The sequence below is a fragment of the Falco cherrug genome, chromosome 9 (assembly GCF_023634085.1).
Source record: "Falco cherrug isolate bFalChe1 chromosome 9, bFalChe1.pri, whole genome shotgun sequence".
NCBI classification, from domain to species: domain Eukaryota; kingdom Metazoa; phylum Chordata; class Aves; order Falconiformes; family Falconidae; genus Falco; species Falco cherrug.
The window spans coordinates 7,196,120-7,214,665 of record NC_073705.1 but is presented as its reverse complement, the minus strand read 5'-3'; the positions used below and the strand labels follow the sequence as shown (position 1 = coordinate 7,214,665).

At 41.1% G+C, this 18,546-nt stretch overlaps 1 protein-coding gene across 2 annotated transcripts; it reads right to left on the bottom strand.

The window, feature by feature from the left end:
* Positions 1-10: 10 nt before the first annotated feature.
* STOM (stomatin) lies at positions 11-18,289 on the bottom strand. 2 transcript variants are annotated; one of them, XM_055719984.1, is made up of 7 exons: positions 18,129-18,289; positions 9,967-10,070; positions 8,990-9,062; positions 8,029-8,111; positions 5,034-5,237; positions 4,406-4,540; positions 11-2,599 (listed from the first exon to the last, which is right to left on the bottom strand). In XM_055719984.1, exons 1-7 carry the CDS (start codon positions 18,175-18,177, stop codon positions 2,405-2,407), a joined length of 843 nt encoding a protein of 280 aa, XP_055575959.1. In that variant the 5' UTR covers positions 18,178-18,289; the 3' UTR covers positions 11-2,404. The 2 variants fall into 2 exon arrangements, with proteins under 2 accessions (XP_055575959.1, XP_055575958.1); XM_055719983.1 differs by having other exon boundaries at positions 18,120-18,275.
* Positions 18,290-18,546: the final 257 nt, after the last annotated feature.

Below are 18,546 nucleotides of genomic sequence, written 5' to 3'. Positions count from 1 at the left end.
TCATTGACCCACCTCCTTGCTTTGGTTATATTTAATACAATAAAGCGCCTATGAAGTATGTGAAGAGTAGAAATGGTGGGGTTTGTTACAAAGGAGAAAACATTAAACAGAACCTGTAGATCTCACATCTGAACTTGCTTGAAACAATTGCACCTGAGGAAACGAAACCTCCTTTGTGCCATCTTTTGCACATGTGCTTTTTACTAAATGGTTACAGGAATTATTTTGGGGGTTTGGGGATTGTTTTGCTCTTCACTTACAAGAGTTATTAGCATTTAAGACCCTGATAAATTAACAGTATTTACTTTTTCAGAAAGTCACTCAGTCAGCAGCGTGGGGTTTTTTTATTCAGGATGAGAGCAAAAAGCCTGCTCCTGGTGTCAACAAGAATTCACAGGGGTGACCACCTACAGCAGCACCAGTGGGAGTTACAGATTCACTGGTCTTCCCCAGGGATTAACCTCAAGCTGTGCAGTTACTCTGTTTCCCACTTCAAGCCTGAGAGCACAGTAATGCTAATTACTACAGCTTTGTTAACAGTACCTCTCCCAGCAAAAAGTCAAGCTCTGCTTACACTACCTGAAGTACTGAAAACACACAGACAGGTTAGAGGAAGAAATGTTCACAGCAGAGGCAGAAAAGAAACTGTGCCAATTAGCTCAAGCCCTTCCAAGCCCTAACAGTGACAAAGGCACAGGTGAGCAGACCTTGTCCTCATCAAGATACCTGTTAAATACACAGCTGACTGTAGCAGAAAGTTGGTAAAATGAGTTAGGAACTTCATGCCAGCAGTGTGAGAAGGGCACTTAAATCATTGATCTTGGCTTTTTGTTTTCATTGCCACCTCCCAATAACTGAAGATGGTGATAGCCTAAAACACCTCCCCCCCATGCAGGCTCTCATGCTTCTCATTTTAATCTACTAAACAGGTACAAAATATGAGCACAGTTTAACAGGTTTCCAGCTTAAGGCTACGTAAACTGAAGATTACATGCTTTTGGTATAAGCCCTCAGTTTGACAACAAATGGTACACATCTTCAGAAACAGCATCAAACAAGTTAAATCACTGATTTGTTAGAACAGATACATACACAGCACAGCATCTTCCATTAAATGTCACCATGCCCTGCTCGTTACAGAGATGTTACGTCCTAGAGGAAATAAGGTTTTAAATCTGGATAAAATGCAGGGGTCAATACTCTGGCTTTTTAAAATCATTTTTAAGAGAGAAAGGGAAGAGGCAGACCCAACAACGTTTTAGTGCTTTAAAGCAACATTGAATCCATACAGGCACGCCACCCTAACAACAGAACAGCCTATCGGGACTGCAAGCATGTTGTATCCATAACTACGGCATGTTTATGCCATTTCTGTGCAGCAGAACAGAGATGGAAAGTTCCACCAACAACTGTTTCTCATGAACAGGGGACTATTTTAGGGTATGAGCCTGATTTTCAGAAATACCCAGCATAGTCTCAACTCCTCTATTAACTTCCATTACTTTTCCTTGCGTAAGCGAGAGAATCAGTCCACACGACAGTGATCTGCTGACTTTAACCCACAGAGCCACACTCCAAGAGAACAGTTAAGGCTGTTCCACTTCCCTTGCAGGGCAACAGACCCATTTATTTATTAAAAGGAATACTTCTCTTTCCAGCTGTTGGAGCATGTCATCCTCAGCACAGCTCGTTTTATACACTATTTGAAAACAGAAGGGTATAGATTAAAGGTGTCCCATCCGGGACAGTATGGATACATGCTTGTTTAAGACCACCATCTGCTTGTACTCATTTCGAGAGGTTTTCCATTTCAAATATTTGGATTGTCTATAGTTGTTGCAGAATGGCTGTGTGATCATGGCCATGACTCCCTTAAAGATCTTTGTGAAACAAAGTTAGCGAAAGTTAGCTGAAGCAGGCCTTGCAGCTATGCTGAGGCATGCTGATAAGGAAGCTGAGAAAAACACTGACCTTGTGCCTAATGTTCTAAGTAACTTTGAGGAATTCGCGTAGACAAGAGAGGAAAAAAAAATATGTAGCTAGCTATCCGCAGAAACCGCAAGTAGGAGGACGTATGAAAATGTAACCCTTTAGAGCTTAGCCAATCAGCAGATGACTAGTAGGCATAATTAACTGGAACTGTATATAAGACATAATCGCGCCGTAATAAATCGAAGCTTGCTTTATGACTCATATTGAGTCGGCTGCTTGCTTCCCCTCGCTCGTCATATAGTCACAAACATTACATTTTAGTTTTAAAACACACTTAGTATAATAACATAGGTTCCTAGGCAAATCTGCTTTGTTAACACCACAAGCTGTAACACACAGGGAATTCACTGTTGCAAGCATTCACTGTACCAAAACCCCCCAGACCCTACCCCAAACCTTCTCCTCTCTCCCCCTAGTGATTTGCATCCATGATGCCCTGCAGCATATTTATGGGCAATGGGAAGACGATGGTGGAGTTCTTTTCCGCAGCAATAGTAGTCAAAGTCTGCAAATATCGGAGCTGAAGAGCAGCAGGGGACTCCGTGATAACCATGGACGCCTCTTTCAGGGCCCTGGAAGCATTCATTTCACCCTCAGCTGCAATTACCTGGGGAAGAAACATGGATAAAACCGAGTTAATTCCGGTGCAGTAATTAGAGATCTGTAGGATGACTTCATCCGTATGTCATATACCAAAGCCACTGCTCTCACTTTGATCATGTGACCTTCCCTCACCACATTCTTTCACCAGTTCTGCCTTTTCTCTCGCTCAGACATAGGCTACTCCTGAGCACTTTCAAGGCCCTGTGTCTTCCTCCCTTTCAGTATCAGGATGCCAGATGACAAAAGCTGGCACCATGTCTTGAAAATGCAACACGTGCACTTGTTTTCAAAAACTGCTTTTGTGCTTCTTTCAGCACTGCCTCTCAAAACTCCCCATATACTTAAATCTGTATTTTTCTGTATCTACAAGGGCCTGACAGAGGAATGGCTTGTTTCTTACTGGGGAAATACCTGTTTATTCCCTCTTTCTTTTTAAGTATAAGCTCATTAGGAACAGATTTCTGTACAGGAAAGGCCCTTCTGCATGGGGACAACAGAAAAGTTTTCCAAATATTTGTAAAGGATGGCTGGACTGGAGGGTGGCACTGTTACAACAGGTAAGTTACTGGTGAAGCAATTTACATATGTGTCAGCACACGCAAGTGCCTATTTCCCTACAGAGTTCTACTTGCAAGGGCACAATATTCTGTGAAACAACAGAATAAATAATAATAGTAAAAAATAATCACAAAGTAATTAAGCTTAAAAAAATAAAGGCAGAAGTCAATACTTGAAGCACTAATGTAGACTCAAAGATCTTTTCCTGGGTGTACTACCAGCTTCACATTCAATAATGGACAGCTGAAAAGTCTAATGAAATTCAGTTTAGCATTTATTTCCCATGAAAATAAACCCCAAATTTTATAACCTAAACACAGGTTAAAGTTAATGAAACTCCTAATTAATGGTGGACATGAAAATCTGTCATATTATGTGCATAAAAATCATTCCTGTGTGAGACAAACAACATAAGATTAGATGTAATTTTCATGCCATTAGATGAACTCTGGTAAACTTCCCTCTGCCAAGACAGACTTTTAGTATTTCGAATGCAAGTTCCATTTTTCTACAGGCAGGCAGCTCAACAAACCACTAACACCTATCAGAAACCCCCATCTATCAGTTTAGTCTACCAAAAAGGGGGTTTTGTTTGTTTATTTTTTAAAAAGGGAATCTACAGTTGCATCTATGGAGGTAAAATTTAAGTTTTCAAGACAGGATTAACAAATCACCAGAGGAGAAAACCACAGGGCACAGAACACTAAGGGAGACAGCTAACTTGCTTACTCCTAGAAAAGCACAGCTCTAACTGTCCCTGAGGATTTTTATTCCAAACTTCAATATTTAGTATCACCTCCCACCTCAGAAGGGAAAAAGATCTCATGACCAACTGATCACTGGTCAGCTTAAGGGTGACAAAAGTATTAACAAGCTGGTTAATTTCTCATATGCAGTAACAAACAGAAAACAAAGCACTTGCCTAAAATCAGGGCTAGTCAGGCAAAATCTGGAAGTAAGTTTGGCTTCTAATTCACTGCAGGCTCCAGCTAATAGCCTTGACATTGTTCTGTTTATGACTTGTTCTTGGAGCGTCGAAAAAAACTGAGATTCTGTGTTTTTGAAGGAAACTGCACCCACATGAACCACAATGAAATAGAACAAGCACCGAGACAAATCCACAAAAACCTCGCCCTGCACTCCTATTTGCTACAACACAATCTGGCTGAGAATATTCATCTTCTACATCACCACGTTTAATTATTCATGAAGGAAAAAAAACCCCAACAAACCCACATGTTGATGTTATTACCTTAGCTCTCGCCTCCCGGGCAGCTTCTGCTTCTGCAGCCATTGCTCTCTGCAGCTGGACAGGCAATTTCACATCCTTGATCTCCACACGTTCCACCTTAATGCCCCAATCATCTGTTGCCTCATCAAGTGTGGCCTATATAAGGCAAGACAATTAAGTTAAGCCATCTACCTGGCTGCAAAATAACATCCCAATTTGAAGGACGACCAATCAGCCAAATGTATTATCTTAGAATTTTTGGACTTTAAAGGCTTCAGTGTTTACATTGTCATTTGATAATTATAAAAGTGTAACTTTTAAACTAACAAAAAAACTTAGAGCTTGATTAATATATTGAAGAAATTCCGTGGCATAATTTCCCTCAACAGCACAATGATCCAGGGAAGCCCTCCTCTCCTGTAGCCCTCATTCCCACCTGCGAGCTCCACTGGTCCGTCATTACTTTAGTCACTCATTTTTATTCTGCAGAATGCCATCCCAATAGCTCGTGATAGCATTTTGCCGAAAGCTTCAAATCACAACTTGGTTTATCACTTGGAAGGTAAAATAAATCCTGGCCTGCAAGTTATCCATGGGGTTGCTGCTTAACTGATTGTTTGATGGACTGCTTAGGTAAAGCTGCTCATACCTGCATGCTGTGCGCAATTTCTTCACGATCAGAGAGAATCTGAGAAAGGTTTTTGGTCCCCAGAACATTCCTCAAAGTAGTCTGTGCTAAAAGACGGGTGGCCGAGTCAGCATTTGTGATATTTGCTACAGCAAGGGTGGCATTTTGAACTCTGTAATAAACCACTCCATCTACATTAACTGTCACAGAGTCCTTGGTCAGGATCTAAAAAACAACAAGGAAAGCATATTAAAATTTGGTAAGTATATGGTTAATTATAATAAGAATTATGTATTTGTTTTATCTGACAAAATCCCTAGTTTTTCCATGGTAAAACAGATGTTTTCAAACTGTCTTGAAAACAAAAGTTCTTACAGGCACATGCTGCATGTGAATATGTCTATGTACAGCTGCACAAACCTTCCAGTACAGCTCTGCAAAGCAAACTATGGGATTAGAACACTTCTCATGGAAAAATATATTCCATTAGCTTTGCCATAATGTTATTTCTAACTCCTTCAAATTCACAGAGGGATCTGCAATTTGTACAAGTGACAGGAAAAAAAAAAATCAGAAATAATTTACACCAAAATACATATGCTCTTTCACCTGGGAAACTTTAACCTCTTATTCTGAAACTAGCAATGCATCACAACCAGGTAGGTACCCCCGCTATATTTCAGTGAGGCTCATCATTACAGATGGGTAAGAGGCAGACTGACTGTACAGGAACGCAAAAGGCATGCAGTGAAGGACTGAGGTAACAGAAAAAGGCTCCAAGAACATGAGCACTCAAAGTTATTTTGTTTAAATGCAGCGATGGGGATATGTGACCACTACATTCAAAATGGGTTAAAGCACTCTAGGAGCACGTACTGGAAACATTGATGAGAGAGGGTCATTTGTTGGTTCTGTACAGAGAAAAGGCTAATAACGAGTATCATTGGAAATACAGGACGCATTAGATTTTTACCTGTATTTAACTTCAGTCACAAGACTATTGATTTAGCAAGACTTAACTCTGCAGGTGCGTTGGTTTATAAAACAAATGCAAAAGCAGGCAAGACAAGAGGGAGTGTATTTCAGCTGCACTTTCAAAGAACCAACACAAAAGACACTCTGCCATACCACAGGTGTGACTGTAGCTGAAGGCAGTTCCCAATTACTGCTTATTCCATAGCGTAGGAATGGCCAACACTAGAGACTCTAGCACAGCACAGCTGTGTAAGTTAACTCTGAAGAACTGCAGAAGCTTTGTGAAAAAATATGTTAATGTATAATGAAGCTTAGAGACAGAGAGCCATGCCCATGAGATATTTTAGAAAAGACTGGAAGGTTTCACTGAAGTACATCTAGCTACTTAAAAAAATTGGTTTTTCCTGTCCCAAGGGCCTGATGTATTTCCACTGCATGGATGTCAGCCTTACTTCAACGTTTAATTAGAAATATCGCTGTTACTATCCAGAAGTTCACTGTCCTCCTTGGAGGTACCTGTGATTGCCACCTTGTGCTACTAAATGAATATGTGGTGATTTCTAGACAAGTTGCAGAGGAAATCCAATTTGTGAACATCCTCAGAGCTTGATTCAAGCGATATACTGAATTTAACACTTGTATCTTAAGCAAAGGATGTACTTGCAAAGATAAAGACAGATATTCTTGAAGGCTTAGAGGCAGGTACACCAGAAAGAAGCATTAATATTAATTATATTTTAAAGTTAAGTTAAAAAGAGATTGAAGTATGCCATATGACCATAAGAAGAGGTGTCCTAATTCCATGCTAGACAATTACTATTACGTTATTTGAAGACAGAGAGATGCGAGTTACTTAAACTTCAAGACTTACCTGCTCTGTCCTTCCCCAAACTACCTATTTTAGCAGGCTTTTCATAACAGCTTAAGATAAATGAAGAATGAGTAACATGCACAGAAATGAAGTTGTGCAAATAAAAATATATTTCTGCTTTTACCTACAGAACACAAACAAACCTAAATCCATAAGCTTAATTTAATCAAGTCAAAAAAACCCTGTAGAACTGATGTTTTCACTAATGGCACATCAGCAGCTGCAAGCACATTTTGCCTGCCAGTGATTAGGTTTCTACCAATTACGTTTTAGAGTGTACCATGACAGTTGCCATTTGTCTAAATCTACAACTAATGATGAGCAATAAACCGACTAGCAAATATGACAGGAAACAGATGCACCAGACAGGCTGCGTCAAGCATCTTTGTCTTCCAAAATACACTAGATACATGAGGGTGACAGTTATAATCATCATCATACAATTGTTCACTAACTTATTTTTACAGGGCTAGTTGTTTTTTATTATCCTCTTATCCATTGAGCTGGCATCACTGAGTTTAGCTAGCTTAATACTGTGGAGAGTTTCTGCTAAAAAATTAAGATGTCAAAGGAAAACCAGACTAGAAATAGAAGGGGTTTTTTTGTTCTTTAGGACCTCCAAACTGAAGGACATCAGAAGACATTAGGTGTGGTACATCTTCCTCCTGCTCCTGGACACGGCAGGACATAGAAGCAACATGCACACAAAACTCACAGAAGGGAGCAGACCATTACTCTGAGTTGCTATTAATAACATTTGATGTATATAATAATTTCATCCCATTATTTTAGCTAGTGCATATATCTAGATAAATTGGCACAGGATCACTGCTGCTTCTGGAAATCTTCCAGATTTCACAGAAACAATTACAGAATGTTGCATGCAGTCCAGCAGCCTTCATTCCAAACCCCTCCCATTCTAGCTCTTAGACAGTATTAAGTTATCTTATCTAGTCCTTAGAGGACAGCGTCATTTGTTTTCCTCCAGTGATCTTCTCTTACAGAATGGTATTACCAAAGGATGTATGTATTCTCAGAATACACAGAACCTGCACAAGAAATCTACAGTAAAACTAAATGCCACACAATACCAAGAGGGAAAAAGGAGAAAGTGCAAAAAAAAAATATCAAAAAACACTTTAGCAGATACAAAGGCAAATGCAAACTCACCTCTTGGGGAGGAATATCAAAAGAGATGGTCCTCATATCAACTTTGATGAAGCTGTCTGTGCAGGGCAGGACAAAAAACAAACCTGGACAAAAAAAATCATTCAAGAAGATGTGAAAATAGGTCATTAAAACAGATGAAACTTGCTACTGAAATAAGCTTACATCCAACCACTGTAGCTGTATAGCACTCTCTGTAATGAGCTCAGCAGCATGTTCATTAGTGGCTTTTAAACCAGAGTAAGATTTTCAAAAAAGTATGCTAAGAAACCTCAATTTATTCAGGACTAAATTATTTAGAGATCTTTAACATTTGGAAAAAAGAAACCCAGAACTGTTAACAGTTACTTTGGAAAATTTGTTCCCCACAGTTACTTGTGGGGCCTAATTCCGGCAACCAGAAACTGTCAACCTCTTTCTTCTGGTGGATCACTGTAATTCTTGCAACTTTACAGCAATGCAGAAGTATTGCAAAATCTGGATGAAAATGAAGAAAGAAGTTATTGCCCTTCCCGTCACTTTGAGCAGCAGGAGCAACAGCTGAAAATAACATTCTTTCAGATCTCATCAGAATTTCTAATGTACATAGGAAACTTTTCAAAACTATCACATAATTTAATTGCTTCTATATCTTTGAAGAATACTGAGGCTTTCAGACCATTTGGGTTTTAGCTGACATACTAAACTTCTTTTTGAAAATAGCTCATTTGATACCATTATTCCTGTCTTTATATTCTGTGCTTTTGATTCTATCCGAAGACCACGCATTAACTAAGGAGATCTGGGTAAGGCTCACAGATAATTCATTTACCACCTTCTCCATATAAAGTAACATATCCTCTTACTGGAAGTTACAAAACTCTTGAGAAATCCATTTGCCAGTCTAATGCAATGTCTCTAGACAGTTATTAATTTGCCGATGACTTAATTAGAACAAATATTAAGGATGCTCTCCAAGACATACCTGGTCCCTTTGCTCCCCCTTTTAAGATGCGTCCAAGTCGGAATATGATGGCTCGCTCGTATTCCTTTATAATCTGTAATAAACGTTGGATGTCACACAAGAGTTTCCAGAAGCTGTATGATGGATTCCAAACTACACATACATTAGTCTAAAACAGTCTTGAGTCTCTAATGTAAATACCTTTCTATCCTGGCTGCTTTTGAGAATCTTAGCCTAACGTTCACTGTCAAAAACCCAAGCAGCAAAAGGAACAAGCTGGACAACAGTCCGCAATAAATACTAGTCAGACTGTGGCACCATCTATCAAAAGCAGAAGCTACAGCAGAAGCAAGGCACATCATCTGCGCAGGACCAAGCACTAGAAGCAGCCGTCAGGAATATCCTGGCAACAACAAAGCCAAGTGCAGTGTATGTGACCCAGCAGGGGGTTTTCCAGCTCTTAATTCTGGTATGTTAGCCAAAACAAAGCAGGAGCTACTTCCTCCAGTCTAGAAACTGAGAACATCAAGCTCAGAGTGACCACAGATAACACAATCTCTACAAATCTGTCACATACAGCCACATACATGTACACACATATATTTATATTTACATCATATTTATACACATACATATATAGGGAGAGATCTCTTAAAAAAAAAAAAAAAATCAGTCCTCCTAGAGTAATTATGCATTCTTGCAATTACTCTGATCTTCCAAACAATCTTACATACTAATGACAACTGGGTAGACTTAATAAAGACATCAACACAAAAATAATTTTGACTAAACAGTATAATAGCACTTTTTTCTTTGCTTTGAAGATCAATGCATTGAAATATTGGGGTTTGCTATAACTGTCTGTTACACTTCAAGAAAGGCAGAATGAGATTAATTTGTGTTTAAAACAAACAAATAAAATAAAGAACAATAATAAACACTAGGAAGCTTCTGCATTGCTTAAAGTCTTAATCCAACCCAGGAGTGAACAACTTTACCTTTATGCACATCCAGATTGATACAGGAAACGTAATAATAGTGAAAAAAAGTGAAGTGATCACCAGAATCCATCCGCACAAACCAAGGCCAGTATCAGCATCATCTGCAAGAAAAGAGCAGAACTTTTCACATTTTTAAAAGCAAGAGTGCCTGTTAAAGAAAGCGCCTACAACTGGATATTTATGTTGACTATTCCTGAAGTAAACCACTGTTAGCACTACTCCTCCAGCCAAACTCATTAGGTTTAGATCAGAAACCAAATTAAAAGCCAAATTCTGCTTTCATTTTCACTAGTCTCTAGAAGTTGCAAATGTGGCAGTTTGTCCCCAGCTGCATGCCAGGTCCCCATCAAATGCGCTCGATCACTCCCCTCCTCACTAAACGGGGAGAGAAAACACAACAAAAGGCTTGTGGGTAGATAAGGACAGGGAGATCACTCAGGAATTGCTGTCACGTTAAAAAAAAAAAAACAACAAACAGATGCGACTTGGGGAAAATTATTACCATTTAAAACAGAAAATACACCTTCTCCCACCCCTCTCTTGTTCCTGGGCTTAACTTAATTCCCGATTTCTCTACCTCCTCCTCCCAAGCAGCACAGGGGAACAGGGGAACAGGGAACGGGAGCTGTGGTCAGTTTAGCACACGTTGTTTCTGCCACTCCTTCCTCTGCTTCAGCATGGGGTCTCTCCTATGGGAGACAGTTCCCCATGAACTTCTCCAACACAAGTCCTTCCTGTGGTCTTCAGTTCTTCACACACTGCTCCAGCGTGGGTCCCTTCCATGGGGTGCAGTCCTTCAGGAACAGGCTGCTTCAGCGTGGTTTCCCGGCAAAGTCACAAGTCCTGCCAGCAAACCTGCTCCAGCCTGGGCAACTCTTTCCATGGGTCCACAAGTCCTGCCAGCAAACGTGCTTCAGCATGGGCTGTGCACAGGGTCACAGCCTCCTTTGGGCATCCTGCTGCTCCAGTGTGCAGTCCACCATGGGCTACAGGTGGATATCTGCTCCACTGTTAACCTCCAGGGGCTGTAGCAGAACAGCCTGACTCACTGTGGTCTTCACCATGGGCTGCAAGGGGGAATCTCTGCTCTGGTGCCTGGAGTACCTCCTCACCCTCCTTCTTTGCCAACCTTGGTGTCTGCAGAGTTGTTGCTCTCATATATTCTCACTCGTCTCTACTGCTGCAATTTTTTGCGCAGATTTCCACCCCCTCTCCCCCTTCTTAAGTATATTATCACAGAACCGCTACCACTGTTGCTGATTAGCTTGGCCTTGGCCAGTGGCGGGTCCATCCCAGAACCGGCTGGCATTGGCTGCTGGATGTGAGGGAAGCTTCTGGCATCTTCCCACAGAAGCCACCCCTGTAGTCCTCCCACTACCAAAACCCTGCCATGCAAACCCACTGCAGCAAGATAGCTGAGGGCAGAATGTGGTCCAAGTAACATTTACGCAGAATTAAGTATGCTAACATTTAAGTATAGGGTCTCAAATGACTTCTTCCCCAGTTTTCTCTAGCAGAATGACCAGTCAGCCCCAGTAGAAATCCTGTTCTTTTATTGTCTAAGTCAGTCAGAGGAACACTTGCTTAATGAGTTAGAAGCAAATACCCCATAGTCTACCAACTCCAGTGACAGGACATTTAGAATTTGCTTTATGTTCCAGCTGTCATAGGTGCAGATCTAAGAAAATCACAATTCTCAGAACTGTTGTATCTAGGAAGTAGGATAAGATACGGTGCAAGATTTGCCGGACATGAAATAAAGTCTCTATAAAGCACTTCTTGGCCAAAGACTCCTTATGCTTAGAAAACAAATGTGATAGTTCTCCGTTGTGAAATGACACCAACTGAAGGTATTTCCAGACCCAGCAAATAACAAGAGCTAGCGGTTTCAAATACTACACAGCTAAAAAAAGAAATGCATAGCAACAAACTGCGGACGTGCTGGGAAGCATTCATAAAGCTATAGGAAGTTTCTTATCCTGCCAGCTAAGACTCCTAACAGGCTGCCAGGAGCCCACTGCCAAGTGGGGACATCCCAGGGTGAAACCGAGCACTCACAAGCGTCGCAGTCCTACTGGGGAGATACTGGCATTCATCTTTCTCATTCCATCCTTTAAAAAACCAAAAGTATGAAGTGTCAAGTAGCACCCACAAAGCTCAGAAAAACACAGTTCTCACATTTAGATGAAAGAATGTTGCTTCAGGAGCACACTCCCTGATTTTGCTGAACTGTACATACTCCCTTACAGTGCTGCAAATATGCAAATGTTATCCTGACTTGATCAATCCCACAGATAGTTGAAGGACTGGACTCCTGTTATTTAATGGACTGCATTTACCAGCTTGTTTAGAAAGAAACTGCATTAAAGAATCTAGAAGTTTTACTTTAGTTCCACCTGGAATTACATAATGACTTGTTTTCTGTATTCACCAAACACACCTACAATTCAAACTACAAAACAAAACTGGCCAGTTATAAAATACAAGTCTCAGTCTCCACCCTAACCAGTTATTTTAAGTAGAACCCACTTCATTATAAAGCAAAGTGTTGATTTTGAAAAAATATCCATTGATTTTAATAACCAGGACACAACTAAGCATTTTATTGTGCGCACAAGTGAACTCAGCATTAGCAGTGGTACACATTGGATAGAGAATGGAGACAGATCACTCCTTAGACATCGCTAACCTTGAAAGTGAGCAATAGCAAATAACAATATATATTTTGCAAATTTAGATCCACAATATTTGACTGAAGTCAAGTCATAGAAGTCAGCAAAATAACTGGGAACCAACACTGCAGTTTCCAGTTCTATTTTTCACTGATGGTGGGTCTTAGAGCTACTCTTAGCTTTCAAGTAAGATTGACTATAGAGGTGGTGGAGGATAATCAGTTTTTGTCTCATACAGTATCTTGAACTTTGTAACATTACTCAAAGCTTCTGAAGCTGGTTGGCTATCTTATCTATAATTTATATCCATGTCACACACCAGTATAATAACCCTCAGGGCCACATCATATCATGTGTCATTTTAAAGTTCCTCTATGGAAAGTTACCTAAATATATTGCCCCACAGGTTTATTATTAAATAACAGAAATATCAGATTAAAGAAGTAATTTCCAGGACTTATGAAAGTCAAGGAAAGGCATTACCTAATATAGCGGTACTGAGCAGCTGTAAGCATTAAGCAACACCTATAAACTCATTACCAAAGGGAGCATTACCTTTCATTTAGCCAACATTACCTTTCATTTAGCAACCAAGTATTAGTCAGCCTAAAACCATAAAAAGTATTCACAATCTACATTGATAAGGAGGAAAAGCCTCCTTCTCTCTTTTAGTTAACAACTTTTATAACCTAAAGGAGCCGAGGAGGATCCTGCTTCAGTTCTACTCTACAGTTTAACATCATCTTCACCATCACCCATCTACCTGCTCTACAGAACTACAGCATGGAAAAAAAATAAATATCCATTTGCTTCCCTGTTGAACATGAAGCTAGAAGTCACAACTCACAATGTATAATTTCAAAACTGAGTAAGTGCACACTTTCTTTAGCAACAATGATTGTCCCGCAATGTGGTGTATTTCACAATACAAAAAGCGAGAGAGATGCTGTCTTGTGAAAAACTGTATGAAATACAAGAAACATGCTTGGCATCTGTGGAATGAGCTTTCTTATTGCAATTTTTGAAGATCTCATTCACAGGACTCTGATAACTTCATCAACAGGCCATCCTTGCCAGATTTCTCAGTCACGCTTATTGACAGCGGATGCTAAATAGCAGCTAGTTCAACAGCACTGAAATGAGACTGGCAGAGAGGGAGGGTGCTGGTATAAAGTGCAGCCTCAGATGTGCCTCTTGCAGATGATGTGTATCTCTGCTCACCCAATGTGCTGAAAAAAAGAGGTTTTACACCTCACTAAGTGCTGCTTACAGTATACTGCTTCCCAGCCCTCTGTCACCCATCACATATGTGAACCCTTTAATAGAGATAAATATCTTTCTTTGTGGCAGGCAGTGTCAAAGAACATTTCAAAGATAAATCTTTTCACTAAGTCCCCACAAAACAACTACAGAATTACTGAAAACAGACTTCCAGCATATTTTCTGATGCAGAGGCAAAGCACAAATAAAAAGTTTGTCTTTTGTTTCTTAGCTACATCTGTAGCATTCAAGATTAGCCAAAGAGAACTGGAGTAAGAAATAAGGAAAAATGGTTTTGTAGTGAGATTTCTGCCTGGGAACTAGAGAACTGGGTTTTGCTTCTCCCTAAGCCAGACCCCCCATGTGATGCTTCTGATACCATTATACAATCAAACTCAAAAACGAAAAATGCAATTTACTCCTCTGAAAGAAAAAAATCCCAGCAAACCAAAACCATCAACAAAACCAAAATGTTTCTCATACAACAAATGCATGATTATTAACAATAATTGCTGGGGATATATATTTAAATATTAATATACTGTAATGTACGCAGCTGCTGAAAAAGCAATGAGAAAAACAATGTAATGGCTTAAAAAAAGACACCACCTAAAACTTAAGATCATGTTAAAAATGTAGAGTACACAGCATTTTCTCCATCACTATTGGTGTTGAGAGCTGTCCCTCACTTTAAAGGTGTTACGACTTATGGAGACAAGGCCTAGAAAATATAATCAGATAAGAAAATGCCAAATTGATGACTGTATTGCATCTGTTACTATTAACTGCAGAACTAGTTTTAATGATAGGAATAATTTATATTAAGAAATAGTGATGAAGACATGGAGTCCATTTCAACTACTCTGTTGGTCGTGAAAAGATGCTCAAAGTCCCACCTATGCCAGAACGAGCCCAACTCCACCATCTCTAACCACTCCACTGAAATTTTCTTGGAAGTTAAAAAGCAGACAAGACCACAACTTGAATTGATAGCAGGCTGTTGGCAAGCAAATCAAGGCAAACAATTAAAAAAAAAGCAAAAATTCTTGAGCAACTGTGCAACTTGAAGGCATCTGCACCGTAGCACATTGCTGCTTTTAACAGTCCTGCTCAACTTTTCATGTGACTTGTAATATTTCAAAATACATCACTAATATCTCCTAGTTTATTTCCTTTCCTTGTAGGAAGACAGTATTTGTTTCATTACAAGATGAACCTCCACCCAATCTTGTTACTCCATCAATCTACAGTCATCCTCTATGGCACTATCATATGCATGTGCAGCCACGTCAGGTACATCATAACTTTGGATCATTTCACATTAACAAAGAGGATCCCTTCAGGCCTGGAGATCCAGCATGATAACGAAGAATGGGGAAAATACACCCTGGTACTCAATTAATTAAAAGTCAAACTACTTTCAAAATAAGGGTGTTGCAGGCTCACCCAGTGCTATCACTAACATTCAAATTCCATGTTCCAGATATTATGTGCTCTTTTAGATATATATTTTTTTTTTTTAATTTTCCTGAAGAGGTTTTAAAGGTTCAAGTTTATTTCAATTAGAGTAGGGAATTGCAAAATATGGCATCATTCGAAGGGACTGAACACACAGACACCAGCTACTGCCTAGGCCTCTGATTAAAGGCAAAACCTGATTCTAATCTCAAGCAATTCACAACCATCGTCTTTTCTCTTAGAGACAGAGTTGTGCTTAGCATTTTTTGAGCAGAGAGATATATGCAATTAGCTGTTGCAATAACATGCTAAAGGCAGCACATGTGGAACAAAGCCAATTTTTTTTCCCCTAACAATGAGGGATTTCAAATTTGCAAAGAAATTACCAATTTCAGTCTGGAAAAAGCACAATTAAACATAGGAATATGAACTATAAAAAACCAGAAAGCCTGGAAGTAAATCACAGCAACTTGAAAATAAGTAGTATTAGTATTTTAATATTTTATTAAATACAAATGTTTAATAACCTCTCTTTCCAACTTCAGCTATCGCAAATAGCTATGATTTAAAACCAGCTACTGACATAGAAGAGTTGCAAGGCTTAATTATAATTTAGCCATGAACTAGTTCTCCATGCTACAGATGCTGATGAGGCACCAACAGCTGGAAGTCCATTTTTAACATGCGGTAACTCTAGCAACTCAGCTTCAGTTCCCTCTTGCTTGATTTTCTAAAGGGCCAAACACTCTGTTTACAGCTTCATTTCAAATACTTGTGACATTCTTGCTTTTTAGTATCAAGATATTAAAAATTCACACCTGGAACTTAATCAAAGAAGTCTTACTCGTGGACAGTCTGCAACAGATTACATACCTCTTTAGGAAATAAACCACAAGGAGAAAGAATAATTAAAAAAAAATTAACTGAATCACCCTTCAATCCCTTTAAAGCTGACCAGAACAGTTACCGTTACTTTAGCCGTTACAAAATAGAATAGTCTATTCTTCAGATAGAATAAATTATCACTTGGATCATCAAACTGTATTAACAATTTATAATAAACACTTAGTGCTGGAGGCTGAGATAGAAGGGGGAAGTTCTCGTTACTGCTTGAGGTGTGGCATACACTGCATTTGCAATTAATTTTCTTCCACTATGCAATCCGAACAAGCCCATCACTGTCAAAGAGCAAAAATGTGCCAGACCCCCAGGTCCCTTACGGGAGGAAGGGACCTTCTCCCACAAGTGTGCAAACAACCTACCAGATTTAAACCAAAACACGCATGAAGGATCAACTGGACTGAAAACAAGGCAAGCAACACTAGATAAAGATCTCCACTGTTGTGCTGCTCGGTCCACTGTCCAAGAATGACTGAAGGTGTTTTTCCAAGACAGTTATTCAACTGCTAATTAGCAAACAATCAGGAATAATAAGGAATACTACTTTCAATGAGAACTAAATGTCTTTTCAGATGCTTCTCAAAGCATTTCACATGGGAAATAGCCAAAATTATTACATGTAATAACCAGAATACAGAAACTTATGACAAAAAAAATTGGTAGCCAGCTTTAGCCTCCAAAACAACACCTCACACAGTAACTACAGAACAACCTCAGTAGCACATGAACTGAAAAGTTTGCAGAGTCCCAGACAAGGTCAGCATCAGAGTGACCACTGTTAGGTATTAATAACTAACATACTCACAGAATGAAACGCAGATCCTCTCCACGGATACAAGAACTAGCATGTGCCATTAGGCACAGGGCCCAGATAGATCTGTGGTTATTTATACAACAACTCAGATTACCTAGCCAAAGCCTTCATATTTAAAATGATCTTATAAATATATTTCCATCTCCAATGGCAGATAACAATAACGTAAAATAAACCGTGACTGTTCTGTAGTCTGTTTCTGAACGATGCAAGTAACAGGAAAACCCTTCAGCTTGTGGTGACAGACACTTGTATTTTTTCAGTGCATCATCTCTAAAACTTCCTGACCCGGATTACACCCAACACCTACCAACTGAAAGGTCAAAACCCGCTAGAATAACGATACTAGATAGATAGGAAGTGAAAATTAACTATAGCTTCATGCCCCACTTGAGGAAATATATTTTATTTTTTTCTTCAGTCACACTTATCTACCGTTCCGCTCAAGTGAAAAGCACTGATGGTGTAATCAATCAGTCCCCAAATTCTTTCTGTTCTCATTTACTGGTGCAGTGCCCCAGGGATTACTTCTGTTGACTCTGCTCTTAATCATTTGTTTCGCTTTCCCCTTAGTGATCCGAGTTACCGTACAGGAAACAAACCAACAGAAATCCCGTAAGTTAACGCAGCTGGGGCCAGCTCTTAGCCGTGCTCCTCAGTCCTCCGTGCGCCGTCTCCGAGGGGATGCGAGGCGGGAACGGCGGCACCGTCGGCCAGCGCCCCCCGCCGCGCCCCGCAGCCCGGGAAGCCGCTGAGGGGCTCGGCCTGCGCGGGGCCCCCCGGGGCGCTGGGGGCCGCTCCGGGGGAGGCGGCGGCCTCCTCGACGGGGCCCGCGGAGCTGCTGGGGGCCGAGGCATGCGGAGCGCTGCCCGGGAGGCGAGGCAGCACTGCTCCTCGCTCTTTCCGCGGGGTTAACTTTGGTGAAGGATCTGCAAACTTTCCTCAGCGACTCAATAAAATAAAACGGAAAAACGGGGAGAGACAGGAAGGCGCGCCCGGGCTCGGAGCGACCCCTGGGGAGAGCCCCCGTCCCCACTCCCCCCTACCATGATTACCTTGCGCCCGCCGGGACTTAGGCGGGACTGCCGCTTCGTGGTCTGTCATAGCCGCTGCCAACGTCCCTTCAGAGCTGCCGACAACGACAACGTCCCCTCAGAGATGCTGCTGCCGCCGCCGTCCCCTCAGAGGTACCGCCGCCCCGCTCGCGCCCCGCCCCGCCTTGCCCCGCGGGGCCAGGGTGGGGCTGCGGAGGTTGCGCGCCCCCCAGCGTCGCCTACCGCCGCCTGAGGGGACGAGGCGGCCTGAGGGGACGAGGCGGCCTGAGGGGACGAGGCGGCCTGAGGGGACGAGGCGGCCTGAGGGGACGAGGCGGCCTGAGGGGACGAGGCGGCCTGAGGGGACGAGGCGGCCTGAGGGGACGAGGCGCGGGGGACCGCCGCCACGGCCGCCCCGCGCCTCAGCGGCAGGGCCCGA

Excerpts from the sequence above, each read along its gene's own strand:
- STOM (XM_055719983.1), bottom strand. The coding sequence starts at position 18,177 with ATGACAGACCACGAAGCGGCAGTCCCGCCTAAGTCCCGGCGGGCGCAA. Across the intron at positions 5,238-8,028 it reads TTGATATTCCTCCCCAAGAG|ATCCTGACCAAGGACTCTGT; the intron begins GTGAGTTTGCAT and ends GTTGTTTTTTAG. Across the intron at positions 2,600-4,405 it reads CCCGGGAGGCGAGAGCTAAG|GTAATTGCAGCTGAGGGTGA; the intron begins GTAATAACATCA and ends TTTCTTCCCCAG.